Source organism: Haliotis rufescens, unplaced genomic scaffold (genome assembly GCF_023055435.1).
Source record: "Haliotis rufescens isolate VD_foot unplaced genomic scaffold, xgHalRufe1.0.p SCAF_66, whole genome shotgun sequence".
Classification (NCBI taxonomy): Eukaryota; Metazoa; Mollusca; class Gastropoda; order Lepetellida; family Haliotidae; genus Haliotis; species Haliotis rufescens.
Window position 1 is genome coordinate 1,483,583 of NW_025964357.1, and position 16,116 is coordinate 1,499,698.

Below are 16,116 nucleotides of genomic sequence, written 5' to 3' on the forward strand. Positions count from 1 at the left end.
GGATTTCTACCATATGAGATTGGGTGGTACAAAAAGTCTAAAGTCAGTTATTACCAAATTATTTCATTAATGTCACTGAGTTATGGATTTGAAATAAAAAGAGATGTCAGTCCGTTAAAATGTCAAATTTTCAAAAACATAAACACACGCTCAGCCGCGTGCCCCTCACACAACAAAACGCTATGCATTGTGGGAATGATTGGGAAGAACCCTCAATCGTTTAGAAACGTCACAACTCTCAACCAATCAGGGCCGCGGACCGTTGGTTCGTAGCGATTTAGTGGCGATAGACTAGACCTGACGATCAGAGTCAACTATCTTGTCTGTTTGCATGAATCTGGATTCATCTTTGGCAAATTTTACGATATGAAAGGTAAGTTAATTATATATTCTACATGTGAACAATGCAGCTCAAGTCTAATTAATCTATACAGTTAATAAGCCGTATTGTTTTGATCGAGGGGGCGGGATCTCCCAACCGCTAAGCCGGAGCCTGTTTTGATAGAGGCGGACTCGCCAGGTTCATTTTCAATCATGTGTAATAATTTGTAATATGTGTACATTTTAGTAAAGTAGACAGGTAGTTTAAACTCATCAATGTTAGCATTATGTCCAGTGTCACCAGTTCTCCTTTTCACGGCTATATTCGCCATTTTCTCATTCGTTTTGGCGCAATGGTCAGCGAACGAGACCGATTCAACTGTTCGAGTGTCCGCCAATTTCTTGTAGAAACTATCCGAATTTTTAAGGGACGTGTATTATACAGCGCTTTCCTGCAAACATATCTGATTATGTTGCGCCAGTAACATATCATTAACGAAAGGTGCAGTCTATTTACATCACGATGTTGATATAATACCGAAGGAAAAACGTGGCAAAATATTCAGCAGGCCAAGGCTAATAGGCCGAGGGCTGTAGATATTATGAAGCATTATGCAATTGCGAATCTGACACATGCAGTCAGTTGTAAGCTGACCTGAATAATTGGTTTCTGTAGGCAGTTACTTGTACATTAAGAGAGTACTTAATAAATATACAAAATATATAATATTTTGCTTCATAATCGTGCGTGAAACACTAGCTATATAGATCAACAGTTTGGCTACTAGATGTCATCAGGCTAATGTCGGCCAATTTGTATAATACTGCAATGTAATGACAAATACAATAGAAATATCAACGTGCACAGTGAAGAAATAAACAAGTGTTATCGCAATTGTTTAATCATTGTACAGGCCTATGGGTAAATGTGTTATCAAATTCAAATATCAACCTGAAGAAAGTATGTGGCGAGGTCCTTATTTTGACATAATATCTTCCCATTGGCAGCATATTTTTCATTAACTACTTAATCTCTTTAATTAACAACCCATTAATTAACGTAACAAAAGCTTAAAGAACCATTGAAGGTGTACTGCTGGAATGTTTTGACAAGTATATCAATCTACTTGTTACTGTTGTTAACAAGTTCTAAATATTTGCGCTCTGATTGGCTAATATGAAATTCAACGTGTCTTGATTGGTTGCTAGGCTTTGTTGCCCCCACGCGGTGCTAATTTTAGCTACGCACATGGCAAGTGCGATCGGGTCGTGTCTCGACTTGAAATAGGACCGTGAAGCACTGTTAGCGTCAGTTCCATCCACAGTGTCTTACCAATCGGTCATATGTCTATTGTAGATATGTTTTGGCAAAACTGTAAGTAGATATTCATAATCCGCAGCTATTTATGTAATGGTTTACATAGTTCCGATCAAACAAGAAACGGGTCATTTCCTTGTGTTAAGGCCTACAAGACTGCAATTTGTAAATCAGCCATGGCGACCACCATCATCCTTCTTATGCGTCGAGTCGTCTCCTATGTTTATAAATACATTTTTGTTTCATTGGAATTTCAATTTTGTAAAAACTCTGATTTGGACAGGTGCTTACGTATTACTTAAAAAAATACTGATGGATATCTTGAACAATTATATATTTGCTTTCAACCGAGCTTGGTAATTATTATTTTATTGTACACACTAATAGTTTCTTCTTCTTATTTTTTAGAAAGGATAACTGGGATATTACTGACCAAGGCACTGTAACAGTTCATATATAATAACTATACTACATGTATCTATAAACTTGTACTTGCTTTCTTGGTTTCAGTGATACAGAGTATAAGTAGGCTGCAGCGATCACCTGAAAATGTCTTCATCCCTGTGCACACACACCTGCGTCCCCGTACGCGCAGCAGTGTCACTATATGGCATCTTCCGGAGGAAATACTCCTACATTTTCTCAAAGGTCTTCAGATAAAAGATTTGTTGAACATGAGGGTGGTAAGTCCACAGTTTTAATTTTGTCTAATGTACGGTGAATAACATACTTGATTTGGTTTTCATATTATGATGCTTTCAAATGTGTTATGATGTAATCACCAGTTGCTTATAATATAAGAGTATTTTCATTATCAATTGTATTGCGATGGTTTCTAATGCACACATATACAGTGGCTGTATAGGTTGATAGGTTGGTCTGTATTCCTTAACAGGGGTGCTGCTTAATTCTGCTCATTCAAAGAAAATACTTTTGATCATTTCAGTGGAAATATATGCAAAGTACTTACTATGTTTCTTTTACCTGATTTTGCTGGGATGCAATTGTATTCCTTTTTAGTAGCATGTTTGAATGATGAATATGTTGCTTGCCAGGTTCATCCCTACTTCCTGCAACTGATTGACACACACACCTCTGTCTGGACAGCAGTTACATTCCACAACTGCTGGCCCTCCCCGGCCAATCTACAACATTTCCAAAGGTGAGTGTAGTGTTCACAGAGAAACTGTTCCATACAGTTTACAGCAGTAAATTCCACGTGATTGAGAGTTAATTTAAATTACTTCTACAATATTGACAATATACCAAATACATGGTTTGAATATGAATGTGTCAACTGTGTAGATCCAACTTGGAATAGGTCTTCAGCAACCCATGCTTGCCATAAAAGGCGACTATGCTTGTCGTAAGAGTCAATTAACAGGATCGGGTGATGAGGCTCGCTGCCTTGGTTGATGCATGTCATCGCATCCCAATTGCATAGTCTGGTCCAGACTCGATTATTTACAGACTGCTGTCATATAGCTGAAATATTGCTGAGTGCGGCGTTTAACAACAAACAAACGAATATCAGTATGTTACGTCTGTGGGCTATTAATGACAATGTTTCTTTCCACTGTACAGAGCTCAAGAAAATGGTAACCTGGAAGCCTTAATCAAACTTGCTGTTGCATACCTCTACAGTGAGGGCTGTAAGTATCTCTTCAATCTGTATTCATGTTCAATGTCAGATAACATTGGAGGTTATGTTTTCCACAGAAAAATTTAATGTAGTCAGTCAAATAGTTGCTCTGTAATGATGAAGACAGTGACAAAATTTTTCCATTTCTGTTAGTCAAGATTTATTTATATAGCTGTTTACTTCAGTGCCAAGTCCTGCTACCCCTGAATTGTGTCCATCCAATGGTAATCGTGCAGCAGAGCTGTTCTGCAAGACTGAGGCTCTCACTCCCAACACAGTCCCTTTCACATGGCTCTTTATTCGCCCTCCATGGTCCATGAGCGGTGCCTGCTGTAAGGAGGGCGTCTTTCAGTTCATGAAACAATACCTAGAGAAGGTAATTATGCTTTGCTATTCTTTGCAACACCATATAACTTGCAGGATGCACTCTTATGTAGTCAGTGTCAACAATATCAAAGTATTTGAATATTTTAAGAAAATGTTAGAAGAAAATATAGGAATCAAACAATGTTATGCTGTTGGACAGATGGGTCTTCAGCAACCCATGCTTTTTGTAAGAGGCGACTTATGGGATCGGGTGGTCAGGCTTGCTGACTTTGATGCATGTCATATATCAATTGCGTGGATTGATGCTCATGATACCAATCACTGGATTGTCTGGCCCAGACTAGATTATTTACAGACCACTGTCATATAGCTGGAATATTGCTGAGTGCGGATTTAAACAACAAACAAACAAATTGAGAATGCAGTAGTACTTATTATGAAGAAATTACTGTAAGTGGAGTTGTATGAGCTGTATGTAGTATTGTGTTGTTGCAGGAAGTGAATCGAGATATCAGTGTTTGTGTGGGGAAGATGCTGCAGCTCCTGGATGGGGAAGGTACCGAGACGGCCGCCATCCACTACCTGCAGTTAGCTGCCAAACATGGCTCAGCTGATGCTGCACTTGCATTGTGGGAGTTGCAGTATTCGGAGAGGGTAAGATGTTTTCTCACATACCAGGTATTGAAAGTGCTATGTGTAAACAATTTGTTTCTTAAATGTATATTTTCACAGGTTATATCTGAAAAAGAGTTCCTTTTCAAAACAATAACCTCCAAATGTTCTGTTCTTCTTGTGCAGGTATTAGATAAAGCCTCTGAACTAGCAAGTATGCGCCAGTTGCGAGATGTGGCCAGTATGGGGTGTCTGAACGCCCGACTCTATTTGTGCAAGTATTATGCATCAGGGAAATATGGTGGCATATCTCGCTCTCAAGTGGCAGCATTCCTGAGAGAAGTCTTTCAAACTACCTCACCCACGGGCACTCACAAGACATTCCAGAACCATAGAGACCTCACCCCGTCCATGAGGTAAGCATGAAGGACAAGATCAGTGGAATTAATGAAGCCACCTGTTGTGCTTTATAACACTTTGCAGGTCCATGTTGGTAGCACATGTATAATGTTTGGATGTCCTCTTCAGATACATCCTTGTTGACTGGCTGGTAGAAGTAGCGGGCATGAAGGACTTCTCCACCCTCACCCTCCACGCTGCCGTCAACCTGGTGGATCGATTCCTGCAGGTGCACACTGTCCCCCGCTCTCAGCTACAGCTCCTGGGAGTTGCAGCTATGGTCATTTGCTCAAGGTCAGTTCCTTCAGTCGTCATCACAATCTGTACTTATTAATTCAAAGACCCTGTGGCGATTCCAGGATTAAAATGGTCCCCAGTAACCAATGCTTGTATAATGGGCAACTAAAATGGATTGGTGGTCATGTGACTTGATTGATTGCATGTCATTGTACCCCACACTATGAGGTGTTGCTCAGGACAGCAACCACTGGTTTGTCTTGCCCAGACACAACTGGAATACTGCTGACTGCGGCATTAAATACATTCACTCACTACTCACAAAACATGCCCAAAAGAAATTTTTTAATGAAAACTGCTCTGTTGCCTTGGTTATTCTGTCATCCACTTGTAAGCATGTCTCACTGCCTCCATGTTGTGGATTGAAGACACATGTGAGCAGACTGTTATCAAATCTTTCACATTTTGGTATGACAATGTTTTTGCTACTTCTTTACATGCCAGCATCTTCATCTGATTGTGTGGTTGTATGTACAGATTCCTTGGTAAGGATATCATTACAATCCGTGAGGCAGCCTGGCTCACTGACAGCACCTACAGCTATGAGGATGTTGTGAGGATGATGGGAGAGATCACGGCGACGGTGCGGGGAAACATTCGCGTGGCCACCAGCCTGGACTACGTGAACATCTTGACAGTGTTGGCACCAGGCATGGACCGGCGCTGCATGAAGCTGGCGGAGTACATCTGTGAACTGAGCTTGCTGCAGGCCGAGATGGGACAGTACAGCACAGCTGAGATTGCCTCTAGCTGTGTTCTCCTAGCCCGTATTCTAGTCAAAATGGGTAGGTGGATGTTTTTGTTATAATAAGAGTGGTTCAAGAGAACAATACAAGCCATACATATACTTGCACATGCTGTTAAAACATGGGAGATTGTAACATGGCCACTGTAACACTACTATCTGTAAGTGCGTGTATCTGTTTAAAGATCTGGGTCTAGACTTTTGAAAGAATCTTGGGGCTAAGATTATCATGAAGCTAGCATAAGGACATCATACAGTCGTAGCCTATTTTTGAAACTATCATAGACCAAAGATAATGTATTCTTATCTTCATCAAAGATTGCAACTTAGATATATTTAATGATGATGAAAGATTGATAAGAAATCCATGAATACTCTGAGATTGAAGTTGTCGTTTTATCATAAACTTAAGATATCTTATCTTTGAACAAAAGTTGGTAAGATTAATCTTAAGAAAGACAATGTTGTTTGAAAATGTATAGCCTGGACCCTAGTTTTATGTACACAATCTGATGTTTTATCTTGTTGCTTCAGAAACTCCCTGGCCCTCCATGATGGAAGAGTTCACAGGATTTTCAGTTGATGACATCAGCAGGTGTGCCTTCCATGTCCATGAGAAATGGTGAGTGTTATCTCCCTGCTTTAGGTGGATCTCGCACATGCTAATCATTATGAAATTACCCTCAAGTAGGTAGTCCATTGATGGTGCAGATATTGTCTGTGAAAACCAGGGGTACTTAATTCTTAAATTACTAAATCCCTGAATTAATAGTTAACATGTTTACAAGTACCGTATATTGATGATATCACATAAAAATTGCTATGGTTGTCTTCAGCTTCATGGAGGGGTCAGTTGTCGACCATCGTGACATCACTCTACAAGCGGTCAAACAGCGATACTCAGACGAGAAATACCACTGTGTCAGCGACATTGATGTAAGTCATAGAATACTTAAAGCATAAATAATGTCCTTGCTTTGTTTGGGACATCTTTCTTGTAACATCTAAAACACAGAACAATAAAAACCCAAATAAAAGGTGTGAGAGCTTCGGTTTTAAGGAGATTGCTATTGATTACAGATAATGAGCTATGAAGAGCTCTGCTCCATCATGGGGGTGACAGAACACATCCTACATGGAACTGATGTGAAGCTCCGCTTCAAAAATGCAGATGAACTCATAGTCTCACCATCACGGGGCAAGAGTCGCAGTCACAGGTATGCACATTTTACATTGTTTAGTTCAATGCTACCCTGAGCAGGCTAATGATGTGAATAGCTTGAGCAGGTAAATGTTGTGACTGACTTGAGCAGGTAAATGTTGTGAATGACTTGGGCAGGCTAATGATGTGAATAGCTTGAGCAGGTAAATGTTGTGAATGACTTGGGCAGGCTAATGATGTGAATAGCTTGAGCAGGTAAATGTTGTGAATGACTTGGGCAGGCTAATGATGTGAATAGCTTGAGCAAGTAAATGTTGTGAATGACTTGGGCAGGCTAATGATGTGAGTAGCTTGAGCAGGTAAATGTTGTGAATGACTTGGGCAGGCTAATGATGTGAGTAGCTTGAGCAGGTAAATGTTGTGAATGACTTGAGCAGGCTAATGATGTGAATAGCTTGAGCAGGTAAATGTTGTGAATGACTTGGGCAGGCTAATGATGTGAGTAGCTTGAGCAGGTAAATGTTGTGAATGACTTGGGCAGGCTAATGATGTGAGTAGCTTGAGCAGGTAAATGTTGTGAATGACTTGAGCAGGCTAATGATGTGAATAGCTTGAGCAGGTAAATGTTGTGAATGACTTGAGCAGGCGATGATGTGAATGGCTTGAGCAGGTAAATGTAGTGAATGACTTGAGCAGGCTTATGATGTGAATAGCTTGAGCAGGTAAATGTTGTGAATGACTTGAGCAGGTAAATTTTGTGAATGACTTGAGCAGGTAAATGATGTGAATGACTTGAGCAGGTAAATGTTGTGAATGACTTGAGCAGGTAAATGCTGTGAATGACTTGAGAGGGTTAATTTTAAAATAAATGTGGATCTTTAGTTGATTATGAGTTTGGATTGAAGACATGTTGGTATATTGTCCTTGTTTATTGACTCAGAACTATCAAGCGCAGTATGGAACGTGAGAAGGCCTCAACTCCAACTGTTGAAAAGTGGGAGTTTCCAGAGAGTGCAGTGATGTCAGGCTATGATGGTGATCATGAAGATGATGATGAAGAATCATTCATGGAACTTAATGGTGAGGATATGAACGTAACTACTGGATCATTTGTCTCGGATGATGCTGTAAACATTTCATCTTTAAACATAATCACTAGCATCTATCGATCAAAACATATGCTTCTGCAGTACTCCTTGTAAGTTGATCTTGAGGTATTATTAGCTTCTTGTCCCTTTCAGACTCCATCAACAGTATGGTGACCTGTGACAGCTCTGACCTGACCATTGACTCTGACAGTGACACTTACACTGCATGTCTTTCAAGCTTCTGCAATGGAGAGTCTAGTTTTGGAGGAATCAAAGTGAAGCTGCTGGGTGCCTCCTCCTCCTCCTCCGCCTCTCCTGGCATCACCTTCCCCACCAGCTGCTGCTGTGCTCAGTCCTCCTCCTCTGGGGTATCCTCCTCCCCAAGCAGCCAGTCTAGTCCCTCGCCACAAACAAAACGCTCAAAGTGCAATTTCCGCAGTTTCTCTTCTTACTCCATGTCTCATAGTGACTATGACACAAAAAGTCCATTTGAGGATTCTTTCACCACAAGAAAGAGTCCCCGCACAGCAACACAGATGACCTCACCAAATGCTTTGAAAAAAAAGAGTCGTAAGAGATCAAGTAACACTGTGGGAAACAGCATGTCCTAGATGGCCTGCCAAGCTGCACGCATGTTACGTCAACCTGCAGATCCAACACTAGAAACAATATCCATGCCATATGTTGAACTAAACAGCCCAATGCATTGTGGAAAGAATACAGCATTACAGATAAATCACTGACAAAGTGTTTTCATTTTCAAGTAAGCTTGCTCACAAATCAATCATGACCAGGTTTTCCGAGTCAGTATCCTATATGTGATAAAATCCCATGTGGTATATGTCAAGGTCATAATCATTGATTGAACATATCCCATGTTCATAACTCAGGTGCTAACTCAATGAAATTGACAGGCTGCCACTTTCATTGATCATATGATCTCCTGGCCTGTGATATGTTATACTCTTGAGTGAATGGATGACATTTACATCTTCCTGAGGTATGCCTCAAGTTGACAGATGGACGGAATGTAATTACCATCCCAACTTGTGTTATTCCTCCATCGTGAGTGACTGGTTGTTACAAGTGCTATGTCTGTAAATTATAAAGAGCATATTGTTTATTTGTACATTAAGTTGTATTATTTATGAATCATCCATCAGTATTTAAAAAAATACTGTTTTGTTTATTTCTGTAAATAGTTGTTGTGTTGGAATTTCTGAGAGAAGTCCATATAAGCTTGGTTATCCTGAGCAGCACAGGTTACACAACCTCTGTTGTCAAGTTGCACATGTTGATTACCTTGTAAAATCATTGAGAAAATTATCAAAGGTTTCGCAAACTCTGCATACCATGATTTCTTGAACAAATTAGATTTTTCACATAGATGCCATAATCAAAATATCTTTTGGAAGAAGTATTTGTGCCCAATGTTTTATGTTCAGCACAGAGTGGAGTTGATGAGTTCCTGTACCGCAACATCCAGTACTGACAACACTATTTGACCAGGGCATTATTGTAGCGCCTTGCCATATTTTAAATGGCCTATTTTTTTAATAGATTTACAATATTTGACATTTTGTAAGTAAACTTTTACATAAAAATTATGTATGACTTATATGGTATGAAATTGATTGACGAAAGACAGGATCAAAATGTTTATGATGTGTTTGAAAAACTTGCCATAATGATGAAGAAAACAATGATTTGAGCATAATGTACTCTACAAACCTCACTGAACTGGCATAGGTTATAGAATGTTACAGTAAGGAACTGGCATAAGAGGAACTTATTTACATAACTATACCAAAACAAGAAATTTATTTATTGAGACCTGACAGTTGAGGGTAGACAGTTGGTGTGGAGTCAGTGTCAGTGACTGGGCTCACTCCACTCAACCAGCTTACAAGTTATAGTGTCAGCTGCATCGTCACTCAGGCCATGTTGCCAAGACTAGTTGGAAGTTGTGTTGCCAAGACCTACTATGTTGGAGGTTGTGTGTATGACGTTTGAGGAAGTTTGAATGCAATTGAGAGCTGATATGCAGGTCCGTGAATGTCACCAATGATATTGAGACATATTTATTATTACTTTGTAATAAACATAAATACAAAAATTACATCCTTGACTATGTTTTTATCCCACATTTATTCTGTGTATTTACTTTCTACCTGACAATGAGTGGTGCTGACATGCAGGATGTAGGTACCAGTTTTCATGACAGTGACCACTTCTTGACTTATCCTTCAATGTCGCACTCAGCAATATTCCAGCTATATGAAGGTTGTCTTTATATAATCAAGGCTTGAGCAGACAATCCGGTGATGGACATCACGCAATTGGTATACGATGACATGCATCAATGTAGTCTGACCACCCAATCTCGTTAGTCGCCTCTTACACCAAGCATGGTTTGCTGAAGATCCAACTGGATCTTCATGGGTCCAATTGCAAGAATTTCAAGAACATTCCAAAGGGCAGTGCATCATATAAACCAAATAGGATGTCCCGTGGTGGAATTCAACATAACAAAAACATGGCACATGCTTTCTTCATTGAAGGAAGGTCACTGGACCTGCCATCACTTGTCAATAGTCACACATGTATTCAAATAACTACAAGCACTCATCTTTCAAAAATATCTGCAGAAATTGGCATTTTAGTGAAAAGGCAAATACACTTAAGAATGACCTTCACTGTGACCACAACCTTAAAATTATGTAGGTCCCTCATGACCATTTCCAATTTTGGCCCCTGTCCTACAAAGCATACAAAGCTTCATTGACCTACAGTAAATCCTTCTTGACTTTGGTGGTAGACAAATGTTTTTCAGGCTATGGCAGGTAAAAATAACTTTTCCAAGGCTATAAAGAAGACATACATGCCACGATATTCTTGAGATGTCCAAGCACTGCATGGATTCAAAATAAAAGTGTCGGTGGCTGTCTAATTCAGGCAATACCTTTAAAGCATTTACATGGATCTGCTTGATTCAACATGATCAACATCAATGTGATATAGTGGGTTTGAATAGTCGGCGCATTCATATGGTGGGTTTGAATAGTCGGCGCGTTCATATGGTGGGTTTGAATAGTCGGTGCATTCATATGGTGGGTTTGAAAAGTCGGTGCATTCATATGGTGGGTTTGAATAGTCGGTGCATTCATATGGTGGGTTTGAATAGTCGGTGCATTCATATGGTGGGTTTGAATAGTCGGCGCAACTGTGTTCATGTAGTAGGTTTGAATAATCACTGTGTTCATATGGTAGTTCGAGTAATCAGTGTGTTCATGTAGTGGGTTCGAGTAATCAGTGTGTTCATATGGTGGTTCGAGTAATCAGTGTGTTCATATGGTAGTTTGAGTAATCAGTGTGTTCATATGGTGGTTTGAATAATCAGTGTTCATATGGTGGTTCGAGTAATCAGTGTGTTTATATGGTGGTTCGAGTAATCAGGTAAAAATAACTTTTCCAAGGCTATAAAGAAGACATACATGCCACGATATTCTTGAGATGTCCAAGCACTGCATGGATTCAAAATGAAAGTGTCGGTGGCTGTCTAATTCAGGCAATACCTTTAAAGCATTTACATGGATCTGCTTGATTCAACATGATCAACATCAATGTGATATAGTGGGTTTGAATAGTCGGCGCATTCATATGGTGGGTTTGAATAGTCTGTGCATTCATATGGTGGGTTTGAATAGTCTGTGCATTCATATGGTGGGTTTGAATAGTCGGTGCATTCATATGGTGGGTTTGAATAGTCGGTGCATTCATATGGTTGGTTTGAATAGTCGGCGCAACTGTGTTCATGTAGTGGGTTTGAATAATCAGTGTGTTCATATGGTAGTTCGAGTAATCAGTGTGTTCATGTAGTGGGTTCGAGTAATCAGTGTGTTCATATGGTAGTTTGAGTAATCAGTGTGTTCATATGGTGGTTCGAGTAATCAGTGTGTTCATATGGTAGTTTGAGTAATCAGTGTGTTCATATGGTGGTTTGGAGTAATCAGTGTGTTCATATGGTGGTTTGAATAATCAGTGTGTTCATATGGTGGTTCGAGTAATCAGTGTGTTCATATGGTGGTTCAAGTAATCAGTGTGTTCATGTAGTGGGTTCGAGTAATCAGTGTGTTCATATGGTGGATCGAGTAATCAGTGTGTTCATATGGTTGTTTGAAGAATCAGTGTGTTCATGTAGTGGGTTCGAGTAATCAGTGTGTTCATATGGTGGTTCTTGTAATCAGTGTGTTCATATGGTGGTTCGAGTAATCAGTGTGTTCATATGGTGGTTCAAGTAATCAGTGTGTTCATGTAGTGGGTTCGAGTAATCTGTGTTCATATGGTGGTTCGAGTAATCAGTGTGTTCATATGGTGGTTCGAGTAATCAGTGTGTTCATATGGTGGTTCGAGTAATCAGTGTGTTCATGTAGTGGGTTCGAGTAATCTGTGTTCCTGTAGTGGGTTCGAGTAATCAGTGTGTTCATATGGTAGTTTAAGTAATCAGTGTGTTCATATGGTGGTTCGAGTAATCAGTGTGTTCATATGGTAGTGTGTTCATATGGTGGTTTGAGTAATCAGTGTGTTCATATGGTGGTTCGAGTAATCAGTGTGTTCAAATAGTGGTTCGAGTCATCAGTGTGCTCATGTGGTGGTTCGAGTAATCAGTGTGTTCATATGGTGGTTCGAGTAATCAGTGTGTTCATATGGTTGTTTGAAGAATCAGTGTGTTCATGTAGTGGGTTCGAGTAATCAGTGTGTTCATATGGTGGTTCGAGTAATCAGTGTGTTCATATGGTGGTTCAAGAAATCAGTGTGTTCATGTAGTGGGTTCGAGTAATCTGTGTTCATATGGTGGTTCGAGTAATCAGTGTGTTCATATAGTGGTTCCAGTAATCAGTGTGTTCATATGGTGGTTCGAGTAATCAGTGTGTTCATATGGTGGTTCGAGTAATCAGTGTGTTCATATGGTGGTTCGAGTAATCAGTGTGTTCATGTAGTGGGTTCGAGTAATCAGTGTGTTCATATGGTGGTTCGAGTAATCAGTGTGTTCATATGGTGGTTCGAGTAATCAGTGTGTTCATGTGGTGGTTCAAGTAATCAGTGTGTTCATGTACTGGGTTCGAGTAATCAGTGTGTTCATATGGTGGTTCGAGTTATCAGTGTGTTCATATGGTTGTTTGAAGAATCAGTGTGTTCATGTAGTGGGTTCGAGTAATCAGTGTGTTCATATGGTGGTTCGTGTAATCAGTGTGTTCATATGGTGGTTCGAGTAATCAGTGTGTTCATATGGTGGTTCAAGTAATCAGTGTGTTCATGTAGTGGGTTCGAGTAATCTGTGTTCATATGGTGGTTCGAGTAATCAGTGTGTTCATATAGTGGTTCGAGTAATCAGTGTGTTCATATGGTGGTTCGAGTAATCAGTGTGTTCATATGGTGGTTCGAGTAATCAGTGTGTTCATGTAGTGGGTTCGAGTAATCTGTGTTCATGTAGTGGGTTCGAGTAATCAGTGTGTTCATATGGTAGTTTAAGTAATCAGTGTGTTCATATGGTGGTTCGAGTAATCAGTGTGTTCATATGGTAGTGTGTTCATATGGTGGTTTGAGTAATCAGTGTGTTCATATGGTGGTTCGAGTAATCAGTGTGTTCATATGGTGGTTTGAGTAATCAGTGTGTTCATATGGTAGTTTGAGTAGTCAGTGTGTTCATATGGACGTTCGAGTAATCAGTGTGTTCATATGGTTGTTCGAGTAATCAGTGTGTTCATGTGGTGGTTCGAGTAATCAGTGTGTTCATGTAGTGGGTTCGAGTAATCAGTGTGTTCATATGGTGGTTCGAGTAATCAGTGTGTTCATATGGTTGTTTGAAGAATCAGTGTGTTCATGTAGTGGGTTCGAGTAATCAGTGTGTTCATATGGTGGTTCGAGTAATCAGTGTATTCATATGGTGGTTCAAGAAATCAGTGTGTTCATGTAGTGGGTTCGAGTAATCTGTGTTCATATGGTGGTTCGAGTAATCAGTGTGTTCATATAGTGGTTCGAGTAATCAGTGTGTTCATATGGTGGTTCGAGTAATCAGTGTGTTCATATGGTGGTTCGAGTAATCAGTGTGTTCATATGGTGGTTCGAGTAATCAGTGTGTTCATGTAGTGGGTTCGAGTAATCAGTGTGTTCATATGGTGGTTCGAGTAATCAGTGTGTTCATGTAGTGGGTTCGAGTAATCTGTGTTCATATGGTGGTTCGAGTAATCAGTGTGTTCATATGGTGGTTTGAGTAATCAGTGTGTTCATATGGTGGTTCGAGTAATCAGTGTGTTCATGAAGTGGGTTTGAATAATCACTGTGTTCATATGGTAGTTCGAGTAATCAGTGTGTTCATGTGGTGGTTCGAGTAATCAGTGTGTTCATGTAGTGGGTTCGAGTAATCAGTGTGTTCATATGGTAGTTTGAGTAATCAGTGTGTTCATATGGTGGTTCGAGTAATCAGTGTGTTCATATGGTAGTTTGAGTAATCAGTGTGTTCATATGGTAGTTTGAATAATCAGTGTGTTCATATGGTGGTTCGAGTAATCAGTGTGATCATATGATGGTTAGAGTAATCAGTGTGTTCATGTAGTGGGTTCGAGTAATCAGTGTGTTCATATGGTGGTTTCGTGTAACCAGTGTGTTCATATGGTAGTTTGCGTAATCAGTGTGTTCATATGGTTGTTTGAATAATCAGTGTGTTCATATGGTGGTTCGAGTAATCAGTGTGTTCATGTAGTGGGTTCGAGTAATCAGTGTGTTCATGTAGTGGGTTCCGAGTAATCAGTGTGTTCATATGGTGGTTTGAATAATCAGTGTGTTCATATGGTGGTTCGAGTAATCAGTGTGTTCATATGATGGTTCGAGTAATCAGTGTGTTCATATGGTGGTTCGAGTAATCAGTGTGTTCATATGGTAGTTTGAGTAATCAGTGTGTTCATATGGTGGTTTGAGTAATCAGTGTGTTATATGGTAGTTTCAGTAATCAGTGTGTTCATATGGTGGTTCGCGTAATGAGTGTGTTCATTTGATGGTTCGAGTAATCAGTGTGTTCATATGGTAGTTTGAATAATCAGTGTGTTCATATGGTGGTTCGAGTAATCAGTGTTTTCATATGGTGGTTTGAGTAATTTCTGTGTTCATATGGTGGTTCGAATAATCAGTGTGTTCATATGGTGGTTTGAGTAATCTGTGTGTTCATATGGTTGTTTGAATAATCAGTGTGTTCATGTAGTGGGTTCGAGTAATAAGTGTGTTCATATGGTGGTTCGAGTAATCAGTGTGTTCATATGGTGGTTTGAGTAATCAGTGTGTTCATATGGTGGTTCGAGTAATCAGTGTGTTCATGTAGTGGGTTCGAGTAATCAGTGTGTTCATATGGTGGTTCGAGTAATCAGTGTGTTCATATGGTGGTTCGAGTAATCAGTGTGTTCATATGGTGGTTTGAATAATCAGTGTGTTCATATGGTGGTTCGAGTAATCAGTGTGTTCATATGGTAGTTTGAATAATCAGTGTGTTCATATGGTGGTTCGAATAATCAGTGTGTGCATATGGTGGTTTGAGTAATCTGTGTGTTCATGTGGTGGTTCAAGTAATCAGTGTGTTCATGTAGTGGGTTCGAGTAATCAGTGTGTTCGTATGGTGGTTCGAGTTATCAGTGTGTTCATATGGTTGTTTGAAGAATCAGTGTGTTCATGTAGTGGGTTCGAGTAATCAGTGTGTTCATATGGTGGTTCGTGTAATCAGTGTGTTCATATGGTTGTTCGAGTAATCAGTGTGTTCATATGGTGGTTCGAGTAATCAGTGTGTTCATGTAGTGGGTTCGAGTAATCTGTGTTCATATGGTGGTTCGAGTAATCAGTGTGTTCATATGGTGGTTTGAGTAATCAGTGTGTTCATATGGTGGTTCGAGTAATCAGTGTGTTCATGAAGTGGGTTTGAATAATCACTGTGTTCATATGGTAGTTCGAGTAATCAGTGTGTTCATGTAGTGGGTTCGAGTAATCAGTGTGTTCATATGGTAGTTTGAGTAATCAGTGTGTTCAGATGGTGGTTCGAGTAATCAGTGTGTTCATATGGTAGTTTGAGTAATCAGTGTGTTCATATGGTTGTTTGAATAATCAGTGTGTTCATATGGTGGTTCGAGTAATCAGTGTGATCATATGATGGTTAGAGTAATC

General features: G+C 39.8%; 1 protein-coding gene across 2 annotated transcripts; it reads left to right on the forward strand.

The window, feature by feature from the left end:
* The first annotated feature begins 217 nt into the window (after positions 1 to 217).
* On the forward strand, positions 218 to 10,030 carry LOC124124908 (cyclin-F-like). 2 transcript variants are annotated; one of them, XM_046488198.2, is made up of 14 exons: positions 218 to 373; positions 2,150 to 2,322; positions 2,695 to 2,801; positions 3,224 to 3,291; positions 3,467 to 3,657; positions 4,104 to 4,262; positions 4,407 to 4,636; positions 4,749 to 4,913; positions 5,394 to 5,701; positions 6,196 to 6,283; positions 6,498 to 6,597; positions 6,742 to 6,878; positions 7,764 to 7,903; positions 8,065 to 10,030. In XM_046488198.2, the coding sequence occupies exons 1-14, from the start codon at positions 367 to 369 to the stop codon at positions 8,520 to 8,522; spliced, it is 2,331 nt and encodes a 776-aa protein (XP_046344154.1). In that variant the 5' UTR covers positions 218 to 366; the 3' UTR covers positions 8,523 to 10,030. The 2 variants fall into 2 exon arrangements, with proteins under 2 accessions (XP_046344154.1, XP_048243089.1); XM_048387132.1 differs by lacking the exon at positions 218 to 373 and adding an exon at positions 1,581 to 1,696.
* Positions 10,031 to 16,116: the final 6,086 nt, after the last annotated feature.